Source organism: Astyanax mexicanus, chromosome 1 (assembly GCF_023375975.1).
Source record: "Astyanax mexicanus isolate ESR-SI-001 chromosome 1, AstMex3_surface, whole genome shotgun sequence".
In the NCBI taxonomy this organism is placed as follows: Eukaryota; Metazoa; Chordata; class Actinopteri; order Characiformes; family Acestrorhamphidae; genus Astyanax; species Astyanax mexicanus.
This window is the reverse complement of record NC_064408.1, coordinates 56,329,032-56,349,764: the sequence shown is the minus strand read 5'-3', so window position 1 is coordinate 56,349,764 and position 20,733 is coordinate 56,329,032. Positions and strand designations below refer to the sequence as shown.

Sequence of the window (20,733 nt, the reverse complement as noted above, 5' to 3'; positions counted from 1 at the left end):
TCCGCTATAACGACGAAAGTGGGAGGCCTCCCCATAAACCGGCTCTGTCACTTCTTCGTGGTTCGTGCGTCTTGACGACGGTAACCAGGAACGGAGATTTAGCAAATATCACCATCGATATTAAACTTCTTTATAAAATATACAGCATGCAGCTCAAACACCTGAAGACTCTTCTTACCCCACAGGTAATATTAAAGGACAGCTGATGAGGTTAGCTAGCAGTGTTCCACGGCTACTGATAGGATAAAACATTGCTAGCTACGTTAGCGTAGCCTTTTCGATTGTCTCGTATTACAGATTCAGCATAACAGTAGGTTAACTAGCGTTATCTAGCTAGCCAACCTAACTACTAAATGGAATAGCTGGCGTTTAGCTTTCCTGAAAACTGGGGTGAGGGTAGAAATTAAACCTAGTTATCTAACACAGCGTTAGCTAGGTTAGCATACGGGAACCAATAAAATGCCACTAAGGTAACACATATTTTGCTAGTCAGCAAAATAATTAACTTAAGTTACTGGTCTAAATATGTAGATAACCCCCAACGTAAATGTGTTCTAATTAGTTACTAAGAGTTAACGCTGGCCTTTGTAATAAAACAAAAAAGCTTAGCTAGTGTTTATGCAACCAGTCGCATTTATATCCCACGACCCAATATATCTCAGGTCGGTTTTTCTGGCTGTCCAGTAAAACTCTTTATTTTCTGACAGGACGGGGCTGCCAAAGTGACCTGCATGGCATGGGCACCGAACAACGCCAAGTTTGCCGTGTGCACCGTTGACCGGGTAGTTCTGCTGTACGACGAACAGGGAGAGAGACGGGATAAGTTTTCAACCAAGCCTGCAGACTCCAAAGTACGATAAGTGTGGGGCGACTTAACTGCTTTTCCTTTTACTAATCTGACAACGTATATTTTTCTTCATATCACGATACGCTTCATTCCGTACCCTTGCTTTTTTCCTGAGTATGCCTCTTTGCGATACAGATTCAAATGTAAGATCTGCAATTCGAAAAAATAATTTCAATTGTATAATTTGAAGTGTTTATAGGTACAGACTACTCAACAATCTAATAAAATCTCCGTGTACATGTACTGTAATTTAAGTAATCTGATCGAAAAATTTGAATTGTATAGAATATCACGTAGTGTAAACGTTACCATGACAACCAGCATCACGTGTCCAGTCAAAGTAGGAGCAGCAGGAGTTTTCAGCTGGTGTGTGTTTGTTGTTTTTATTAATTTAAATAATTCACTCAGGAAAGAGTTCTTCATACTCACTTTTTAAAGAAAGAAGGTCAGAGTCCGCCCTACCTCTGAGAACACCAAGCCTCTGGATAACAATGCTGTTAGGAGGGATGGAATCATATAAAAGATTATCTGACCCTCCCAGTACACATGGTTTCAAATCTAAGTATTTTCTACTCTTGACATTTCTACTCCTGGTTCAGAATGAAGTCATTATTTTTAGGAAGCATGGCAAGAAGTTTTTGGCCAGTATAGTCAGCAGCTGCGCCCTGTCCTTTCTCCAGTGCATGCTTTATTTATTTATTTATTTATTTATTTTATTTTTTACAGTATGGAAAGAAAAGCTACATGGTCAAGTCTATAGCATTTTCACCGGATTCCACCAAGATCGCCATTGCCCAAACTGATAATATCATATTTGTATACAAAATTGGAGAAGATTGGTAAGTATGTCAGTTTATCCTTAATGTTACTTAGATATAAATTTTATATTTATGTTAACCATCTTTAAATTAACATGAAACCAAAATGTCTGCCTCTATAACCTGATGTTATCTTAATGACAGGGGTGACAAAAAAGTTATCTGCAACAAGTTTGTACAGACAGTAAGTTATATGTATGTAGATTTATAAATATGGAGTAAAATGACAACATTCTACATATAACACGGTATGTTAACTTCTCATTTATTCCATTATTACAGAGTGCTGTAATATGTCTGCTTTGGCTAGCAGAACACTCTATAGTTTTTGGACTGGCAGAGGGAAAAGTAGGTGCCCTAAGTTTTACAGAACGTTTTAAAAAATGTGTTTAAAATGCATTTGCATCATTAATTAATAATTTTGTTGACATGCAGATTCGTGTGGCCAACACAAAAAACAACAAATCATCTACAGTCTATGGAACAGAATCCTATGTTGTCTCGCTGACTTCAAAGTATGCCCATATATGTTTTTCTTATAGTTCTCTGTACCTCTGCCATCTTTTTGAAGTTTTGTATTATATTTGGTTTTGCACATACTTACTTTATCCCAAACTGTATGTGTTAGTGTCTCCGGTAAAGGAATCCTTTCAGGCCATGCAGATGGGACTGTTGTGCGGTATTTCTTTGAGGATGAAGGTTCTGGTGAATCCCAGGTATCACAACCAAAAACAATAAGTACAAAAAAATGAATACAAAAAAGTTCTAAATATTGTTTTTGCACATTTACACTATGAAACAGTAAGGCCAGTCCCCCTTTTTGCAGACTGTGAATTTGTAGTTACAGGAGTAACCAACATGAAAACCAGAGAACTGACTAGGATAAAAACAAGCAATTGTAAAGCTAAGAGAAGATGAAAAATCAGTCTAGCAGCAGAAAGAAAGTGATTGGTCTCACTGTTCCTTTTGGATAAGACGGTACATAGTAGAAGATTAACTGGAATCTTTTGTGCTTATTAAGGGCAAATTGCTCACACACACCTGCCCACCATATGCTCTTGCATGGGGAAGCAACAGCATTATTGTGGCTGGGTCTGATAAGAAGATTGTGGCATATGGCAAGGAGGGCCATGTTCTGCAGATGTTTGACTACAGCCGGGATTGCTCAGAGAAGGAGTTTACTGTTGCAGCCACCAGCCCCAGTGGACAGTCAGTAGTGTTGGGCAGTTATGATAGGTGAGTATGCTATTTACATGCTATTTTCCATACGTTTTCTAGTAAATCTTTAATGTCATGCGTTCGGTCACACCATGGAACTTTAGTTTAATCCTCAAGTAGTTGCAATTGATTTTTTTTAAAAGTTATATACTGTACTGTTTGCATGCATACATACACACGAGTACAATTACATTAAATCATCTGTGGAGTGCAACAACATTTTTTTTTCTCATGAGTGGAAAAAAAAAGTAATTGTGCAGAAGTGTAACCCTTCCTCTTTTCACCACACCCAATTCACATTTGTTGGTTGCAAAAATAACTAAACAACAATGGCTAGGGGAAGGAATTAGAATCATATAATAATGTATGTTAAATGTTAAATAATAAGAATTAATCATAATTTATTGTATCATAGATTTAATAACATTTTCCTGCATTGTCCTGCAGATTAAGGGTTTTCAACTGGAGTCCTCAAAGAGGTGCTTGGGATCAGGCATCTCCCAAAGAAATTCCCAACCTGTACACCATTACGGCTCTTGCGTGGAAAAAAGATGGCTCACGGCTCTGCACGGTGTGTTTTGGATTACCCACAGACCAGCCAGAGTATTAAAGTTGCCTGTTAAAAAAGGCTGGCTTCTGTTGTAGTACATTATTGAAGCAACACCTTTTATCCTTATTTTTGACCAGGGTACGCTGTGTGGTGGAGTGGAGCAATTTGACTGTTGCCTTCGCAGAAGCATCTACAAGAACAAATTTGAGATTACTTATGTGGGCCTTAATCAGGTAGGTTCTTTTTTAAACTTTAATGTAGTTTTAATTATGTCTGATGTTTATAATTATTTTCTGTCAAAGTCAAAGTGAACTTATTTGACATTGGAATAAATGAAGAGCATACTACATTAGACCGAATTATGCCTATTAAATGAAGATGCATAAGAAATTGTTATGCTGAAAAGTGCGGAACTTTAAGGGAAGTTTTTTCGAATTTATGGAATGAGCTTTAGTCAAAGACTAAAAAGGGCAAGTAAGCAGAAGCTATAAACTTTATTTTCTCAGTGCGAGGAATGAATTTGGCTCACATCCAGGACTAATTTTAAAATGGCAGCCACATAAAAATAGGATTTTTTTATATGGCAACTGCATTGATTAGAAATATATATTTTTTAACATGACGCTCGAGTGTTTTTTTTTTTTCGTTTTTTACTTTACTAAACCACAGACATGCTTTTTTTTTATAAATCACTTATTAAATGGGCTAGAGATGTATTTCATTTAATTCAATTCAATTTTACTTCTATAGTACTTTTTACAACAGAAGTTGTCACAAAGCAGCTTTACAGAGAAAAACAGGCCCATGCCTCTTATGAGCAGCACCACAGAGATATCAATTATTGTGGGACACAGTGGCAAAAAACTCCCTTTAAGAGGAAGAAACCTTAGGAGCAACCAAGACTCAGTCAGAGGAACCCATCCCCCTGGGGTGGACCTGCTCAGTACAAAGAAATAACAAACAACAAACAAATAACAGAACAAAACAACAGTACAGAGAGATAACATGAGTTAGAGCTAATGTAACAGGTACTGATTTATAAATGTAAAAATGTGATGGGCACATAATGGAGAGATATGGATAATGTAGAAACAGGTACTAAGCTACAATGTAAAAAGGTCACATAATTGATAATGAAGAGCTATGGCTAATATAGAAACAGATTCTGAGTGTGTTCATGTTGATCAGTGCAGGGTCGTAGAGCAGGGATGCAACACAGCGAGCAGTGAAGAGCCAGGCTGGGCAACAGGGTATCTCGATATATGTAGAAGAGATAGATAGAGAAAACAGAAAAGCAAAAAGATGGAATTAGTTTTGACTGGATTTGACTGGTCTACAAACCTGAGTGGCTGAGTGGGTGAACAACAGCACCAGCATTCAGTTTACCACAATTCCCTATGTCCGTGAACCCCTGGATCTGCAGCCTGATCTAAAGGAAAAACATTAATTACCGAAAGCTAGACCAAACAAGTAGGTTTTTAGTCTAGACTTAAAGATTGAGACTGTGTCTGAGTCCCGAACATATTCCGGAATGTTATTCCAGTGTTGGGGAGCTTTATAAGAGAAAGCGTTTTCTCCTGCAGAAACCAGCACTTTGTGATCTAAGCAATCGCGGTAATTCGTAATAGAAGATGAGGTCTTGCAAATTCTCAGGAGGGAGCCCGTGTAGGGCTGTATACTTTAACATGAGAATTTTATAGTTTATGTAGAATTTGACTACAGAGGTGTAGAAAAGCTGTTCTAGTAACATTAGATGTGTGTTTAGCGAATTCTAACTATAACTATAAATTCTAGTATAACTGGAAGGTATATCATTTATCACAAACTGATAACGATTGGTAAAGTATGATTTAAACCAGTTACACCGACCATGTTCTCTAATCTTTCTAGAAGGATAGTATGATCTATTGTATCAAAGACTGTGTTTAGATCGAGCGATGTTAATAAAAATCAATATGTTTTAATAAATCTTGATCAGGGCACTCTGGTAAATATTTTGATACTTATATTGTTGGAATATTTTAACAAATCCACAAATATTAGAACAATTTGTAATTTTTAGATTTTCCTAAATATGTATTTGCTAAATGAGTAGAAGGTAGTAATTACTGTACCCATGACTGTACCCAGAGGTAATTTTGGGCCCACTGTATTGTGTTATTGTTAAAAACGATCATATGCAAGTGTTCCAGAGAAGACTGTGGTCACCACTTTTATGCAGAGAAATAACAATAGCTGTTTCCAGATACTGGAAGTTTTCCCAGATAGAATGTAAGGGTTAAAATTGTGTGTAATATGCTCTGAAATAAGCAAGGTTGCAAAAGCGAGAAAGGGGCCATTTTGTGCTCCATTTCAGCACCTGACTACGACAACTAGATTCCCTACAAGCTCCATGATGCAATGCATTTCACAGCATTAACTCCTTACATTTCTAATAGACTGTTAAACATATTTATTATTTATTAGAACTTTTGTCTGATGATTTATGGACAATTATGTTTTTTTTGTGACATAGGTGATTGTGAAGAACCTCTCTACAGGCACACGAGTGGTCCTGAAGTCACATCATGGTTATGAAATTGTTGAAGTGAAAATCATGGGCAAGGACCGCTACCTGGTTGCACACACCTCTGACACTCTGCTTCTGGGAGACCTGGGATGCAACAAACTGAGTGAGGTAGTAAAGCTGAAAATTTTACCCATGGTTTTGCCGTTTTCCTTCTGTTTGGCTCTGCATTTAGGAAAGTACTCACCTTAAGACAATGTTGTGGATAAAAAGAAAAACAATATCACCTTTGTGTACTGAACTCTCAGTATACAACTACGTCAAGGTACATACAGTTTTATGCTCAGTGCCTTTTACATCCTAAGGATTGGCTAAACTGTCTAAGCTGTTCCTTAGGCATACAGCGGTTTGCAAAATTATTCATAACCCTTGAACTTTTTTACATTTTGTCTCCTTACCAACCACAAATTTAAATGTATTTTACATTTCACTGCAAATAAAGCTGCACGATAAGGCGCACATAAAATTCTTTAAATGTACCAGAAATCGACAGTGCATCTTATCAACTGGTGCTTTTACTGGGTCATTCTAACAAATTAATATTATTTGTTCTAAACTTTTCCAGTGTAGCTCTTGCTGTATGTTTAGGGTCATTGTCTTGCTAGAAGGTAAATCTCCTTCCCAGTGTTACTTTGCAGTCTCCACCAGGTTTTCTTCCAGGATTGCCCTGTATTTAATGTCATTCATCTTCCCAAATAACTATAACCAACTTCCCTGTTCCTGCTGAAAAAAAAACATCTCTATAGCATGATGCTGCCACCACCATGTTTCACAGTGGGGATGGTGTGTTCAGAGTGACAAGCAGTGTTACTTTGTCACTTAGCACTTTGCATTTAGGCCCTACAGATTTCTTTTGTTTTGGCTTTTTTGTTATACTGACATTTTTCAGATTATCAGTATTAGATTATTATTGTTATTAAAGGAAAAACACCCCCCAAACCAATTTAGTCCTGTGTGAAAAAGTGTTTGCCCCCAATCCTAATTAATTACAACTGCAATCAAGCTTTTTTTCATGATGATGATGATGATAAGTGACTCCTAAAGGCATTAAACTGGATTTTATTTAGGGGGTTCAGAGTAAAGGGGCATACTTTTACATGTCTTACTTAAATCATGTTTTATTTTTGTTCTACTTCACAATTGTGTGCTACTTTGTGTTGATATATCACTTGAAATCTCAGTAAAACACATTTAAGTTTGGGGTTGTAAGGTGACAAACGTTCCTCTAGGGTTTTCTCTGTTTCTCTGGAGAGTGCTGAGAAATTTTAACTTTTTTTTTTTTTTTTTTAATTCGATGTTGTTCAGTTTGCTCATAATGTGGCGTTAAGGATAATGGCGTGGCTACCTGTTTTGCGTGTGAATATGTAACATGAAAATTGAATGCCACTATTTCACTCTTGCAAAACATTGCCCTTGTTTTTTAGGTAGTGTGGCAAGGCTCTGGAGGAAATGAAAAGTTTTTCTTCGAAAATGAAACAGTATGTATTGGACCCTTTTTAACATCTTTCATGTCAATGTTATATTGTAAATTGATGTATATTGAATGTAGTATTCTATATAATGTATGTAGTATATTGAATAGATGTAAGGCATGAACATTTCATATAAATACACAGAAGGGAGGGTTAATGTGAGTCTTATGACAGGGAGCAATATATGGCAAGTTCATGCATCTCATGGTGCAATTATTTAATTTAACAAACTGAAGAGTCTTTAGGTTGATTATTAGTAAAGCACATAGGATTTCAGCTGTTTTCCAGTCCTAAAGATAGATATGAATTATTATATATTTTTGTATTTTACAAACAGAATTAAAACTAACATCAAGGGGGCGCCGAGTGGTCCAGTGGTCTAAAGCACTGCCACTATGAGCGGGAGGTCACAGATTAGAAGCCCCGCTCATGCAGCTTTGCCATCAGCTGCTGGCGCTCAGAGGGAGCAAAATTGGCCTTGTGTTCAGGTCCTGATGCAGCAAAGCAGCCCCAAACCGTGATGCCCCCTCCACCATATTTTACATTACATTACATTACATTAGAAGTTAAAGGTAAAGGTAAAAACATATTTAAATAGTGCCTAAAGGTGGTCAAAGGGAAATAATAGGATAGAGGAGTAAATGAGGGAAAGAAGAAAATGTAATAGTTAGTTTGTTAGGAGTGTTAGGAGAGTAAGTGCTCTTTGAAGAGTCTGTCTTCAGGAGTTTCTTAAAGACCTCGAGAGACTCTCCTGATCTATTACACAGTTAGGATGAGGTTTTGATGATGGTGAGCTGTGCCTTTTTTTTCCACACATAGCGTTGTCTGTTTCTTCCAAGAAACTCAATTTTGGTTTCATCTATCCACATAATATTTTGCCAGTACTGCTGTGGAACATCCAGGTTCTTTTTTGCAAACTTAAAACTTCCAGCATTGATTTTTTTTGGACAGCAGTGGCTTCCTCCGTGGTGTTCTCCTATGAACTTCATTCTTGTATAATGTTTTCCTTATTGTAGATTTATCAACAAAAATGTTAGCATGTGCCAGAGATTTCTGTAAGTTGACACTCAGCTGACACTCTAGGATTCTTCCTCACCTCGTTGATCATTCTGCGCTGTGCTCTTGCAGTCATCTTTACAGGATGACCACAGCTAGAGAGAGTAGAACTTTCTCCATTTGTAGACCATCTGTCTTACCGTGGACATATGAACATCAAGGCTTTTACAGATACTTTTGTTACCCTTTCCTTCCGGCTTCATGCAAGTCAACTCTTAAACGTAGGTCTCCTAAGAGCTCTTCTGTGCAAGGCATGATTCAAATCAAGCAATGCTTCTTAAGAACAGCAAACTCAAAACTAGTGTGTGTTTTTTATAGGGCAGAGCAGCTTTAACCAACACATCCAATCTCATCACATCCACATTGTTGTGACTTAAATGAAGATCAGAACACATTTAATGACCAATTTATGCAGAAATCCAAGTAATCCCAAAGGGTTCACATACCTTTTTCTTGCAACTGTATACTACCATTTCAACTTTGGGAATACGTTTTTGTAAAACAGAGCTCGTGGCTAACTGAGTTTATAATTTATAGTTAACTAGAGAGTGCCTGTGTGGATGTATGTTTAAATTTTCGTGATTATTGACCAATGCATGTATGTTTCCTGTTTGCCAATTGTGGCCATATTTGTCTTATCTTTGAAGCCTCACCTGCTTCTGTCAGTCCAGTCATCATCCCTATTCTGTGCCTCTGCATGGCTTTTGGTACCAACACAACTCCAACAGCTTCAGTTTCTACCAGTGATTTTCCTCCCCCGTGTTGTTCTCTTGTAACAGTTGTAAAAACCTGATTTTACAAGTGGATGCAGAGGAATCGCAGTGTATGAATTACTTGGTATACAGGAGGTCAGGTGTTATGTTTTATCTGGTAATGGAATGAAGTCATTGTGGAATCCATTGTGATGTGGATATATATATATAGCGATTAATGCCTCTGGGTGTTGTTGCAGACTGCCATGGTTTGTGTATGTTTTCACACGCAGCCTCTTTGTCCACCTGTGGAGACAACTAAAAACAACAGCAATTGCGTGAGAGAATTCTTACAGCAAGTAATAGTACTCACGCCGAGCAGTTTAATTTTGAACCCCTTCCACTGGCTGTTTCAAGTGGTTGGTGACTTCACATATTTTGGAGGAGGCATGTGTTACTCTTCACTGTCATATTGAAATGTTCATACACTTTACATTAATTACGTTAAGTTGACTAACTAAAATAAATGAATGCATTAGTTAACATGAACAAGACATGAGGTAATACATTAACAATACTCAAGTAAAATTATTAAACATGCAACAACTGCATTATTTAATGTTACTGTTGCATGAAATGTAGACATTACAAGTAAAGCATTTTTTTTACATTAACAAGTAAAACACCACATTAATTTGTGTAGCTGTACTTTTCAGATGTTGTTTTTTGAAAATGCACTGGCTTTTTTTGGGACAGGTGTGTATGGTTTTCAATGCTGGAGAATTGACCCTGGTGGAGTATGGCAACAATGAGATTTTGGGATCTGTTCGCACGGAGTTTATGAACCCCCACCTTATCAGGTATTCTCTGCTTATAGTGTATGGACAGACATATTGGGGCACCTGTTAATTTCTACTAAAATCAAGGGTATTTAAAGAAAGTTTATCCTGCTTGTGTTTGAGTAACTGTCTACTGTAAGACTTTCTACTAGATTTTGGCACACTGAAGATTTGATTTCAATAATTGACAAGAATGTTATTGATGTCAAGATGTTGAATCATCAACACTACACCTTAACCCCAACTCCTCAACTATCCAGCTCACTGTGTATAATCCTGTTATATTTTTTTAATTTCGTATACATCTGTATTGACTCTTTATTGTATAGCTTGGTCTGGCCTGCTCACTTTAACTGCATCCTCAGTGTTTACTTGCTGTGGTTTGTGTGCAGTGTGCGTCTGAATGAGAGGAGGCAGAGGGGCATGGAGGATAACAAGAAGTTAGCCTATCTAATTGACATGAAAACCATTGCAATTGGTAAGTCAACACATGCTTAGATTTTGAACATTAGGATACATTTCTTACTGATTTACATACAAATTATCTTAACTAGATAAGAGATTAATTTGAAAGAATGAATGCGTTCTGACAAACCAGATATAACTGGCATAAACTCCCTGTAATGAACATCAGTCAGTAACAGATGCTGTAAATACTCTTACAACCAAGGCCAGTTTTTTATAGTTTGATGCACCTTTATTCATCCTAAATTTACAAGATCATATATGCCAGAAACTATTTTTCAGGAGATTCTAGGCTACTCAAATATGTATTCAAGAGAAAGTACACTCTAAAATATTTTTACATTAATAGCTGAAATATGTTGCTCTTTAATAATGCATTACACCCTTAAAATGCTTAAAAATGAGATTTTAACATATTTTTAGAAATACGAAATTGGAAACCAGAACTTGAATAATGAAAAACATATGAATAATAAGCTAAATATGGTTAAAAATAAAGCACTGTAATCGTCCACTTTAGATTCAGCACACTTGACATAACTCATAGTGATTGCCTCAGTGGTCACAGCTTATCACATTACTATTAGCAGCAAACCCACATTCTGAATGGTTGCCAATTAAGTCAGATCAGATTAACTCTGCTGGACCTAGAATTACCATAATTTTAACTTACACATATGACACGTATTGTCAAAATAAGTCCCTAAAAAAAATGTTCAGTAAGCTTCCAAAAACTTGTTTGTGATCAAATTGCAATTTGCAATTGCATTGAGGGCAGGACTGTAACTTTCCAAAATATTTACTTCTGAAACTCTCCCAACATAAAGCTGCTAATTTAAACCGGTTGTACAAATAAGTATTTGTACAACCTGCGACTTTGCAAGTTCTCCCACTTTTCATCTTAGCTACATGTCCACTGTGAGAGACATAATCTAAAAAAAAAAAAAAAACAGAAATCACAATGTATGGTTTAAAAAATAATAATTTTATGTGTTACTGCTGCAATTAAGTATTGCACAATCAGAAAGACTCCAACTACTAACATGGCTAAGACCAAAGAGCTGTCCAAAGACAGCAGATACAAAAATGTAGACCTTCACAAGGCTGGAAAGGACTACAGGGCAAATGTCAAGCAGCTTGGTGAAAAAAGATCTGTTGAAAAGAACTGTTGAAGCAATTGTTAAATGGAAGAAGCTTGACATAAATTTGAATCTCCCTCGGACTGGGGCTTCATGCAAGATCTCACCTCGTGGCGCATCAATGATCCTAAGAAAGGTGAGGAAACAGCCCAGAACTACACAGGAGGAGCTGGTCAATGACCTGAAGAGAGCTGGCACCACTGTTTCCAAGGTTACTGTGGGTAATACACTAAGACGTCATAGTTTAAAGTCATGCGTGGCACAGAACTTTCCCCTGCTTAAATCAGCACATGTCTAGCCCGTCTTAAGTTTGCCCATGATCATTTGGATGATCGTTTGACCTAACACTGTGTTCCTCTGGTATTTTACTCTACTTTATTAGGGGAAGAAGCTGTCTCAAACCTGCATGGGCACGAAAAAGTACCTCCCCATACTAAAAGGGTTCACAATCTCTCCAGCATGGTCTTCCTGCACATCTCTTCTAAGACCTTAAATTGTCTCTCACCAATGGGAGCAGGCTCACGCCTCAAGCAGACACTTGGGCTGCAGTGAGGGCATGGCATAAAGAGAGGCATATTTTACACCTGTGAAACCTTACCAGCTAGAATGCAGGTTTACAACATTGTTGGTTTACTGTAGTAATTTAGTGCAAAACTTAAAAATCATTTAGTTACAGTTGTAATCCAACCAGCCTGCAAACTGCATGATTCACACACATAATTTACTTGAAATAAAAAAAATCTACAGACTAAACAAAATTGTTTTTTAATGCAGTTACAGTATTTTACCATTTATGATTTATTGCACAAAAAGTTGAACACAAATAAATCTTAAGCTGTTTGAGATTAAACAAGATATTCACCAATAAAAACAGCAGCATAAAATTATATTATAACCAAGCCAAGCCTTAAATCAGGAAAAAGCAGTTGAGCCCTTGACTTTACCGTTATAATCAACATATTTCAGATATTAATTAAACAAGTTCAAGAGCGTAGTAGTGTTTAAGACATATGTGTAGTCTGAAAATAACCTTTGACATGTGTGACTGTTCTGTAATTGTTTTTTTATTGTTTAGGTAAATAAGTGTCTGTTACTAAGTCAAAATATTTTACTCGCCAAACAAAATATTGTGCAGTGTAGCCATGACTTTAGACATTGCTTATTTTTACTGCTTATTTCAACCAATGCACAGACACTTTCAAACAATTCTATTTGAATATTCTGATTGGAAAATGATTACATTTCCTTGAGACATGGGTACTGAAATGCTTTTTAAGAAGTGTAATCATGACTTCTCATTTAAACTTTCATTTTGGTGTCACACTATGGGCTACGCTCCCTCCACATGTACCTCAGTAACTATGCCAGCCAATAGACAGCTGTGATTCTAATGCACCTGCCACTCTGATGAGTATAACGAATTTGATAACTCCCAGTGGTGTCTTTGGCTCCACTCTCAAACTGATGAAAAATCCGTGCAAAGAAAAAAACAGGATGATGAAGCATTTCGGCTGCCAGAAAAACATTTTTTGGTACTTCCAGCCCCCTTATGATAATTATTCAGAGTCCCTTTTTTTACTACTCTTTTTGCAAAGTGCAAATTGGAAAGAGTTTTTCCCTTTCAAATTCTCCACCTCCTGCCCTAAGTGATGTATCTCCTCAGAGTGGTCATTCATGCAAGATCTGTACTGAATATTGAAGCGTTTCTGAGATGCTAAGATTTGTTTTGTTCAGGAGTGGATTTTTACAAGTTATTTGAATCTACAGAGGTTGAACAATGAAAGTGAAACACCTGTAATTTAAGTGTGGGAGGTTTCATGGCTAAATTGGAGCAGCCTGGTGGCCAATCTTCATTAATTGCACATTACAGCAGTAAGAGCAGAGTGTGAAGGTTCAATTAGCAGGGTAAGAGCACAGTTTTGCTCAAAATATTACAATGCACACAACATTATGGGTGACACATCAGATTTTTAAAAGAGGACAAATTGTTGGTGCACGTCTTGCTGGCGCATCGGTGACCAAGACAGCAAATCCTTGTGATGTATCAAGAGCCACGGTATCCAGGGTAATATCACGATACATCAGCATACCACCAAGGATTAACTGTGGATGCAAGAGGAAGCTGTCTGAAATGGATGTTTGGGTGCTAACCCGGATTGTATCCAAAAAACAAAAAAAACACTGCTGCCCAAATCACAGCAGAATTCAATGTGCACCTCAACTCTCCTGTTTCCACCAGAACTGTCCATCGGGACAATAAATTATTGTGGTCTAAAACCAGGTGTTTCAGTTTCATTGCCCAACCCCTGTATATGTCAGTTTTTGCACGTTAAACACAACAGTTATGAATATCCAACCCATCATCAGTATTAATGGTTTAACAGCTTGCATAGTAATCTTCAGAAAAGGTGCTTAATACCTGATAAATCCATGACCCTTTTGCTCCTAGTTGACTTATCTGGTGGATGTAACCTTGGAAATGTTGGCCATGACTCAAAGATTGACTGGCTGGAGTTGAATGAGACTGGACGGAAGTTGCTCTTCAGGGACAAGAAACTTCGGGTACATGTCATTTTTTTTAAATTATGTTCACAGTCTGCCATAAGATAGGGTTACAGAACAAAGGGCAAAGAATAGATTGAAGACTATATTGCCAGTCTGATACAGCCTCGCTCCTTATTTTAAGTCATCTATAACCTCAAATCAGTTTGGACCGTATGGGTTGGAAAAATTCAGTGCTTTCACATTATCATTATTTCATTGCAGACAGTATAATATTTTAGTATTTTTCTGATGTGCTTCATTTCATTTGTTAGTAAAACAAGGTTAGGCTTGTTCCACTGTCTGGCCAAAAAAAAAAGCGACCATCAAAAAAAGAATAATTTGGTTGGACAATCTTTAGCTTTGATTGCATCATGTATTCACTGTGGCATTAATTCTATAAGCTTCTGCAATGTCACAAGATTTATTTCAATCCAGGATTGCATCACGTTTCACCAAGATCTTGCATTGATGATTGTAGAGTCTGACCACTGCACAAAGTCTTCGCCAGCACATCCCAAAGGTTAAGGTCTGGACTCTGTGGTGAACAATCCATGTGTTAAATTGATGATCTCATTCTCCCTGAATCACTCTTTCACAATTCCAGCCCCATGAATCCTGGCATTGTCATCTTGGAATATGCCTGTCTCATCAGGAAAGAATTGATGGAATAACCTGGTCTATATTCAGTATTTTCAGGTAGTGAGCTGACCTCATTATTTCAGCACATACTGTTTCTGAACCTAGACCTGACCAGCTGCAGAAACCACAGATTATTTGCTTAGTTAAATCCAGATGCCGATTTTTTTTTGGCCAGGCAGTGTGTAAGAAACACTGCATTTATATTTTTATTTCACTTTTCCACTGTCCCAAATTAGATTTTTATTGTTAGGGATTATAATATAATAACTTTTTGTTCTGTTTCTAGCTGAACTTGTTTGATATTGAGAGTGGTTTAAAGACCACTGTGCTGAGCTTTTGCTCCTACGTTCAATGGGTGCCTGGCAGCGATGTTGTTGTTGCACAAAATCGTGGAAACCTCTGTGTGTGGTACAACATCGATAGCCCTGAAAGAGTGACCCTGTTCCCTCTAAGAGTGAGAATTTTAAATCTTTTAACTTTTCTGTTATTTATTCAGACCTCCATTTGATAGAGGTCTCACACTTCTCACACTAGAAGTTGCACAGTCCTCAAGTTTGCATTCTTTTGCAGGGTGATATTGTGGATTTGGAACGGAACAATGGCAAAACTGAGGTCATTGTCATAGAAGGAGTGAACACTGTCTCCTATACTTTGGATGAAGGACTGATTGAGTTTGGAACAGCCATCGATGATGAAGACTTTAACAGGTATTTTAAATAATACACACTATGCAGAAGGTTTGAGAGACCGATTAACTGACATTGTAGATATAATGACAATCTCAAAAATCAGTATCAAACTAGATTACGAAATGACATCTTGTCACAGAAGCATGCAGCATTCCAGAAAAACATAACAGACAACACTGAAATGTTAGTGGGCTGATGGTGCCCAATGTCATGTGATTTTATTAGTGTTACAAGGTCTCCGGTGAAATTGGGAGCAGGCCTAAAATTTGGTGTTTTGGGTATTATTCTCTGATACTGGCCACTGGATATTCAACGTGGCACATCAGGGCAAGAAAACTCTCTAAAGATGTGAGAAACAGAATTGTTGCTCTTAACACAGATGGTTTAAACTATAGGAAATTGCTAACGCCATACAACTGAGATACAGCATGATGGCGAAGGTAATACAGCAGTGTACCAGGACAGGTTCCATTGAGAACATTTCTCCTCGGGGTCAACCCAAGATGTTAAGTCCACGTGTTCAGTGTAATATCCAGAGGTTGGTTTAAAAAAAATAGACGCATGAGTGCTGCCAGAATTTTTACAGAGCTTAAAGAAGTGAGAGGTGAGCCTTCAGGGCTCAGACCATCCGCCACACACTGCATAAACTCTGTCTGCATGAAAAAAGAATGATTAAAAAGAAAGGTTGACAAAAGGATGAAGACAAGCAGTCCAAGAGCATAGATTATTGCAGTCTTGTGGTGTGACAAGCTCAAGATATGCTTGTTTGGCTCAGATGGTGTCCAGCATGTTTGGTATCTTCCTGGTGAAGAGTGTCATGGCAACTGAACATTGCTTACAGTATGAGTGACTCCACCACTAGGGAGCTGAATTCCTACATGTACTGTGAAATTCTAAAGCACAGCATGATCCCCTACCTCCAGAAACTGGGCATAGTAGTATTCCAACATAATGACCCCAAACACACCTCCAAGATGACAACTGCCTTGCAATGAAGATAAATCTAAAGGTAAAGGTGATTGACTGTCCAAGCATATCTCAAAACCTAAGCCCTACTTAGAGTTTATTATGGGGCATCCTAAAACAGCAGGTGGAAGAGCACAAGGTCTCTAACATCCACAAGCTCGGTGATGTTGCCATGGACGAGTAGAAGAGAATTTCAATTGTAACCTCTGAAGCTCTACTAAACTCCATGCCCAAGAGAGTGCAGTGCTGAAAATGAATGGTGTCCACAAAAAATATTAATAATATTTGCAAAATTTGATGTTGACAGTGTCAGCTTATCCTAATTATAGCAACACTGTGTGAACTGGTAAATTGGACATAAAATGCACTCAAACTTTTTATCTTTATCTTTAGCATTAGTAAAGTCTACACATTAAACCAGACTAACACTAGACCGTTGTAGACTCTAAATTATGAACATATATATTTGAATGTACAATTACTGGAAAGACTTTAGGTAAAGACAAGGGTACAAATGAGTTGGATAGAAATCTCCTTTCAAAATTTTAGGGTAAATACATTTTTTGAATTTTGTGTTCAAAGAACAGGTGGCCTTTGGTCTGCACTGCTATATATGTCCCTAACATTTGTTTGTGTGTGCTACAGAGCAACTGCATTCCTGGAGACCCTGGAAATGTCTTCTGAAACCGAGGCTATGTGGAAGACGTTGAGTAAGCTCTCTCTAGAAGCACGACAATTGCACATTGCAGAAAGGTCAGCCTTGCAGCACCTTACATATGTCTAGCATATTCAAGATTTCTGAGCAAGATTTTTGAGAGAATTTTTCTAAAAAGCAGAATAAAAAATAGTTTTTCTCAATTTAATTTAGAATGTAAATAGCCTTAACTGGTAGAGAGAGCATGCTGTAAACTTTCTCATTTAAGAATTATTTTTGTGCTTAAATCATTTTCACACACACACATGCTGCAGCAATTGAGCTAAGAAAGAACAACATTCTGGGCAGTGGTACTCCAGGCTAAGAATTGAAGAGCAATGTATTAGTTTACCTTTAGTTATTAATTTAATGTTTGCCTGATACTGCCTTCTTGTCCAAGGATGCTTTTTTGTCTGTATTGTTTGGCTTTGGGCAAGTAGCCCTGAGGCTGGACAAAATGAATACTGTCATACAAATGGAGGCAGCCTTGATGGCTAAGGTTGGTTCAAATGTGCTCAATATTTGTGTAGTATGAAAATGATTTTTTACAGTATTAGCTGTTTCTTTTTTGGCCAAGGTTTGGGTGAGCAGAGGAAGGATAAAAAAATGTGGGGCTGTTTAGGACTAAAAAGAAGGATTTTACCATTCAGTGGCTTTTGGCCCATGATTTTGCTAAAATGAATTTTTCTGGTTTAAACTGATTTTTATTATAATAGCATCTCGACAATTTTTTCAGATTAAGTGATGATACTAATAAGGAAAAGCCACAGTGCAAAATGTTCTTACCAATGGAACATAAAGAATTTTCTTATTGCCTTGCAGGTGCTTTGCAGCTTTGGGTGATGTATCCAAGGCTCGCTTTTTGAATGAAACCAACAAAATGACTGATTCCATCTCGAAGGATTATGTATGTAGAAAAGTATCATTTTAATTATTACTGAGACAACATAGTATTAACAATTTAGTATTGAAGTATGAACTAAAGTAAACTTCACAAGATCTTAAAGTTACACCTTTTATTTAAATGTTGGCTGCTGTATGTATGGAAGAAAAACTTATAACTTGTAAGAAAAACTTTGTGAATATATGATATGTTAAGCCATGTTCTTCTTTTGGTTTATTTTTCATCATTTTTTTTCCCCAATATAGTGTGATGATGGCACAGAACACTACCAAGCAAAAGCACGTTTAGCAATGCTTGACAAAAACTACAAACTAGCTGAAATGTACTACATGGAACAGGTTATTGCTCATTTATTAAACTTTTGTGTTAAACTGTCTAGGGTATCGAGAGACATTTATCTGTAAATAATTGATATCATGCTGTTCCTGCAGAACGCAATAAATGAGGTGATGCAAATGTACCAGGAGCTGCATATGTGGAATGACTGCATAGCAGTGGCTGAGGCAAAGGTAAAATCACATCTTTAAAAGACTAATCTGTTGCTGGGTATCACCTGTGATTTCCAAATAATTTCAATTCCGATTCATGAGGCCCTGATTTTATTCAATTTTTGTTTTAGTTCTATTTGAAAGTGATTCATTTAGATTACAATTATTAAGTTACAATTACAGGTTTTGTATTAAATCTGAACTAATGTTGTAATTTTACAAGGAATACTCAGCCTATAATTATTAAACTTATAAGTACATTTTGCATATCTTCTTAAATTTACCATAAAAGACACTTCTCTATACTATAATACCCCTATGTTTTATTTCAATACGTTCATATTGAATCTTTGAATCCTTAATTAACCGTCTTGGCTCTCTCAATAATGTCTTAGGTGACCTAGAGCAAGTGTGAAGAGATCTGAATCTTGTGAAATGTATGTTTGAGTAGCTTATCAATTGTGCAGTCCATTACTGAGATATAAGAAAACAGTTTTTAAATGTTTTTTTTACCTTGGACGCTATTTGGAGAAAGCATGCTTGCGTGATTTATTGGTGCATATTTTGCTGCATTTAGGTTTGTGCCTTTGCAAAAACACCAAAAAGGGGAGGAAAACGCTCCTGGTAAACAAATTCTTCAACTGATCTGGACCAAAGAAACCAACTACAGGTGTCAAAATACTCTTGGTCAGTTTGGAAATAACACTAAGGAGAACTCTCGTGAGACCAGGTACACTTAGTACCTTACTAACTACCCTTCTACAGGTCCTTCTCAAAAAATAAGCATATTGTGATAAAGTTCATTCTTTTCCATAATGAAATAATAAAAATTAAACTTTCATATATTTATTATTCATTGCACACCACAAGAAATATTTCAGGTCTTTTATTGTTTTAATACTGATGATTTTGCTCATGAAAACCCAAAATTCCTATCTCACAAAATTATCAAAAAGGTACTCTAAACGAGCTTTTTAACCTAATCATCTGAATCAACGAATTAACTCTAAACACCTGCAAAAGATTCCTGAGGCTTTTAAAAACTCCCAGCCTGGTTCATTACTCAAAACCGCAATCATGGGTAAGACTGCCGACCTAACTGCTGTCCAGAAGGCCATCATTGCAAGAGGGTAAGACACAGAAAGAAATTTCTGAACAAATAGGCTGTTCCCAGAGTGCTGTATCAAGGCACCTCAGTGGGAAGTCTGTGGGAAGGAAAAGTGTGGCAGAAAGCGCTGCACAACGAGAAGAGGTGACCAGACCCTGAGGAAGATCGTGGAGAAGGGCCGATTCCAGACCTTGGGGGACCTGCGGAAGCAGTGGACTGAGTCTGGAGTAGAAACACCCAGAGCCACCGTGCACAGGCGTGTGCAGGAAATGGGTTACAGGTTTCTCCAGGTCAAGCCACATTTGAACCAGAAACAGCGGCAGAAGCCCCTGACCTGGGCTACAGAGAAGCAGCACTGGACTGTTGCTCAATTTCTGCATGTCATTCAGAAATCAAGGTGCCAGAGTCTGGAGGAAGACTTGGGAGAAGGAAATGCCAAAATGCCTGAAGTCCAGTGTCAAGTACCCACAGTCAGTGATGGTCTGGGGTGCCATGTCAGCTGCTGGTGTTGGTCCACTGTGTTTTATCAAGGGCAGGGTCAATGCAGCTAGCTATCAGGAGATTTTGGAGCACTTCATGCTTCCATCTGCTGAAAAGCTTTATGGAGATGAAGATTTCATTTTTCCGCACGACCTGGCCCCTGCTCACAGTGCCAAAACCACTGGTAAATGGTTTACTGACCATGGCATTACTGCCTGCCAACTCTCCTGACCTGAACCCCATAGAGAATCTGTGGGATATTGTGAAGAGAAAGTTGAGAGACGCAAGAGCCAACACTCTGGATGAGCTTAAGGACGCTATCGAAGCATCCTGTTCCTCCAGAACACCTCAGCAGTGCCACAGGCTGATTGCCTCCATGCCACGACGAATTGATGCAGTCATTTCTGCAAAAGGATTCCCGACCAAGGATTGAGTGCATAACTGAACATAATTATTTGAAGGTTGACTTTTTTTGTATTAAAAACACTTTTCTTTTAGTGGTCGGATGAAATATGCTAATTTTTTGAGATAAGGATTTTCGTTTTTTCTTTACTTTTTT

At 37.5% G+C, this 20,733-nt stretch overlaps 1 protein-coding gene across 1 annotated transcript in view; it reads left to right on the top strand.

Moving 5' to 3' along the window:
• Nucleotides 1-27: 27 nt before the first annotated feature.
• ift172 (intraflagellar transport 172) overlaps nucleotides 28-20,733 on the top strand; it is an 88,450-nt gene continuing 67,744 nt past the window's right edge. The window contains exons 1-21 of the mRNA XM_022662765.2: nucleotides 28-185; nucleotides 708-851; nucleotides 1,574-1,686; nucleotides 1,810-1,849; nucleotides 1,948-2,013; nucleotides 2,101-2,180; nucleotides 2,294-2,381; nucleotides 2,687-2,901; nucleotides 3,331-3,454; nucleotides 3,571-3,666; nucleotides 5,949-6,110; nucleotides 7,424-7,477; nucleotides 9,976-10,079; nucleotides 10,451-10,536; nucleotides 14,112-14,224; nucleotides 15,132-15,299; nucleotides 15,416-15,552; nucleotides 17,146-17,253; nucleotides 18,017-18,101; nucleotides 18,344-18,436; nucleotides 18,530-18,607. Coding sequence (XP_022518486.2) covers nucleotides 147-185; nucleotides 708-851; nucleotides 1,574-1,686; nucleotides 1,810-1,849; nucleotides 1,948-2,013; nucleotides 2,101-2,180; nucleotides 2,294-2,381; nucleotides 2,687-2,901; nucleotides 3,331-3,454; nucleotides 3,571-3,666; nucleotides 5,949-6,110; nucleotides 7,424-7,477; nucleotides 9,976-10,079; nucleotides 10,451-10,536; nucleotides 14,112-14,224; nucleotides 15,132-15,299; nucleotides 15,416-15,552; nucleotides 17,146-17,253; nucleotides 18,017-18,101; nucleotides 18,344-18,436; nucleotides 18,530-18,607 — 2,193 coding nt within the window. The 5' untranslated portion in view covers nucleotides 28-146. The remainder of the gene's footprint in view (nucleotides 186-707; nucleotides 852-1,573; nucleotides 1,687-1,809; nucleotides 1,850-1,947; nucleotides 2,014-2,100; nucleotides 2,181-2,293; nucleotides 2,382-2,686; nucleotides 2,902-3,330; nucleotides 3,455-3,570; nucleotides 3,667-5,948; nucleotides 6,111-7,423; nucleotides 7,478-9,975; nucleotides 10,080-10,450; nucleotides 10,537-14,111; nucleotides 14,225-15,131; nucleotides 15,300-15,415; nucleotides 15,553-17,145; nucleotides 17,254-18,016; nucleotides 18,102-18,343; nucleotides 18,437-18,529; nucleotides 18,608-20,733) is intronic.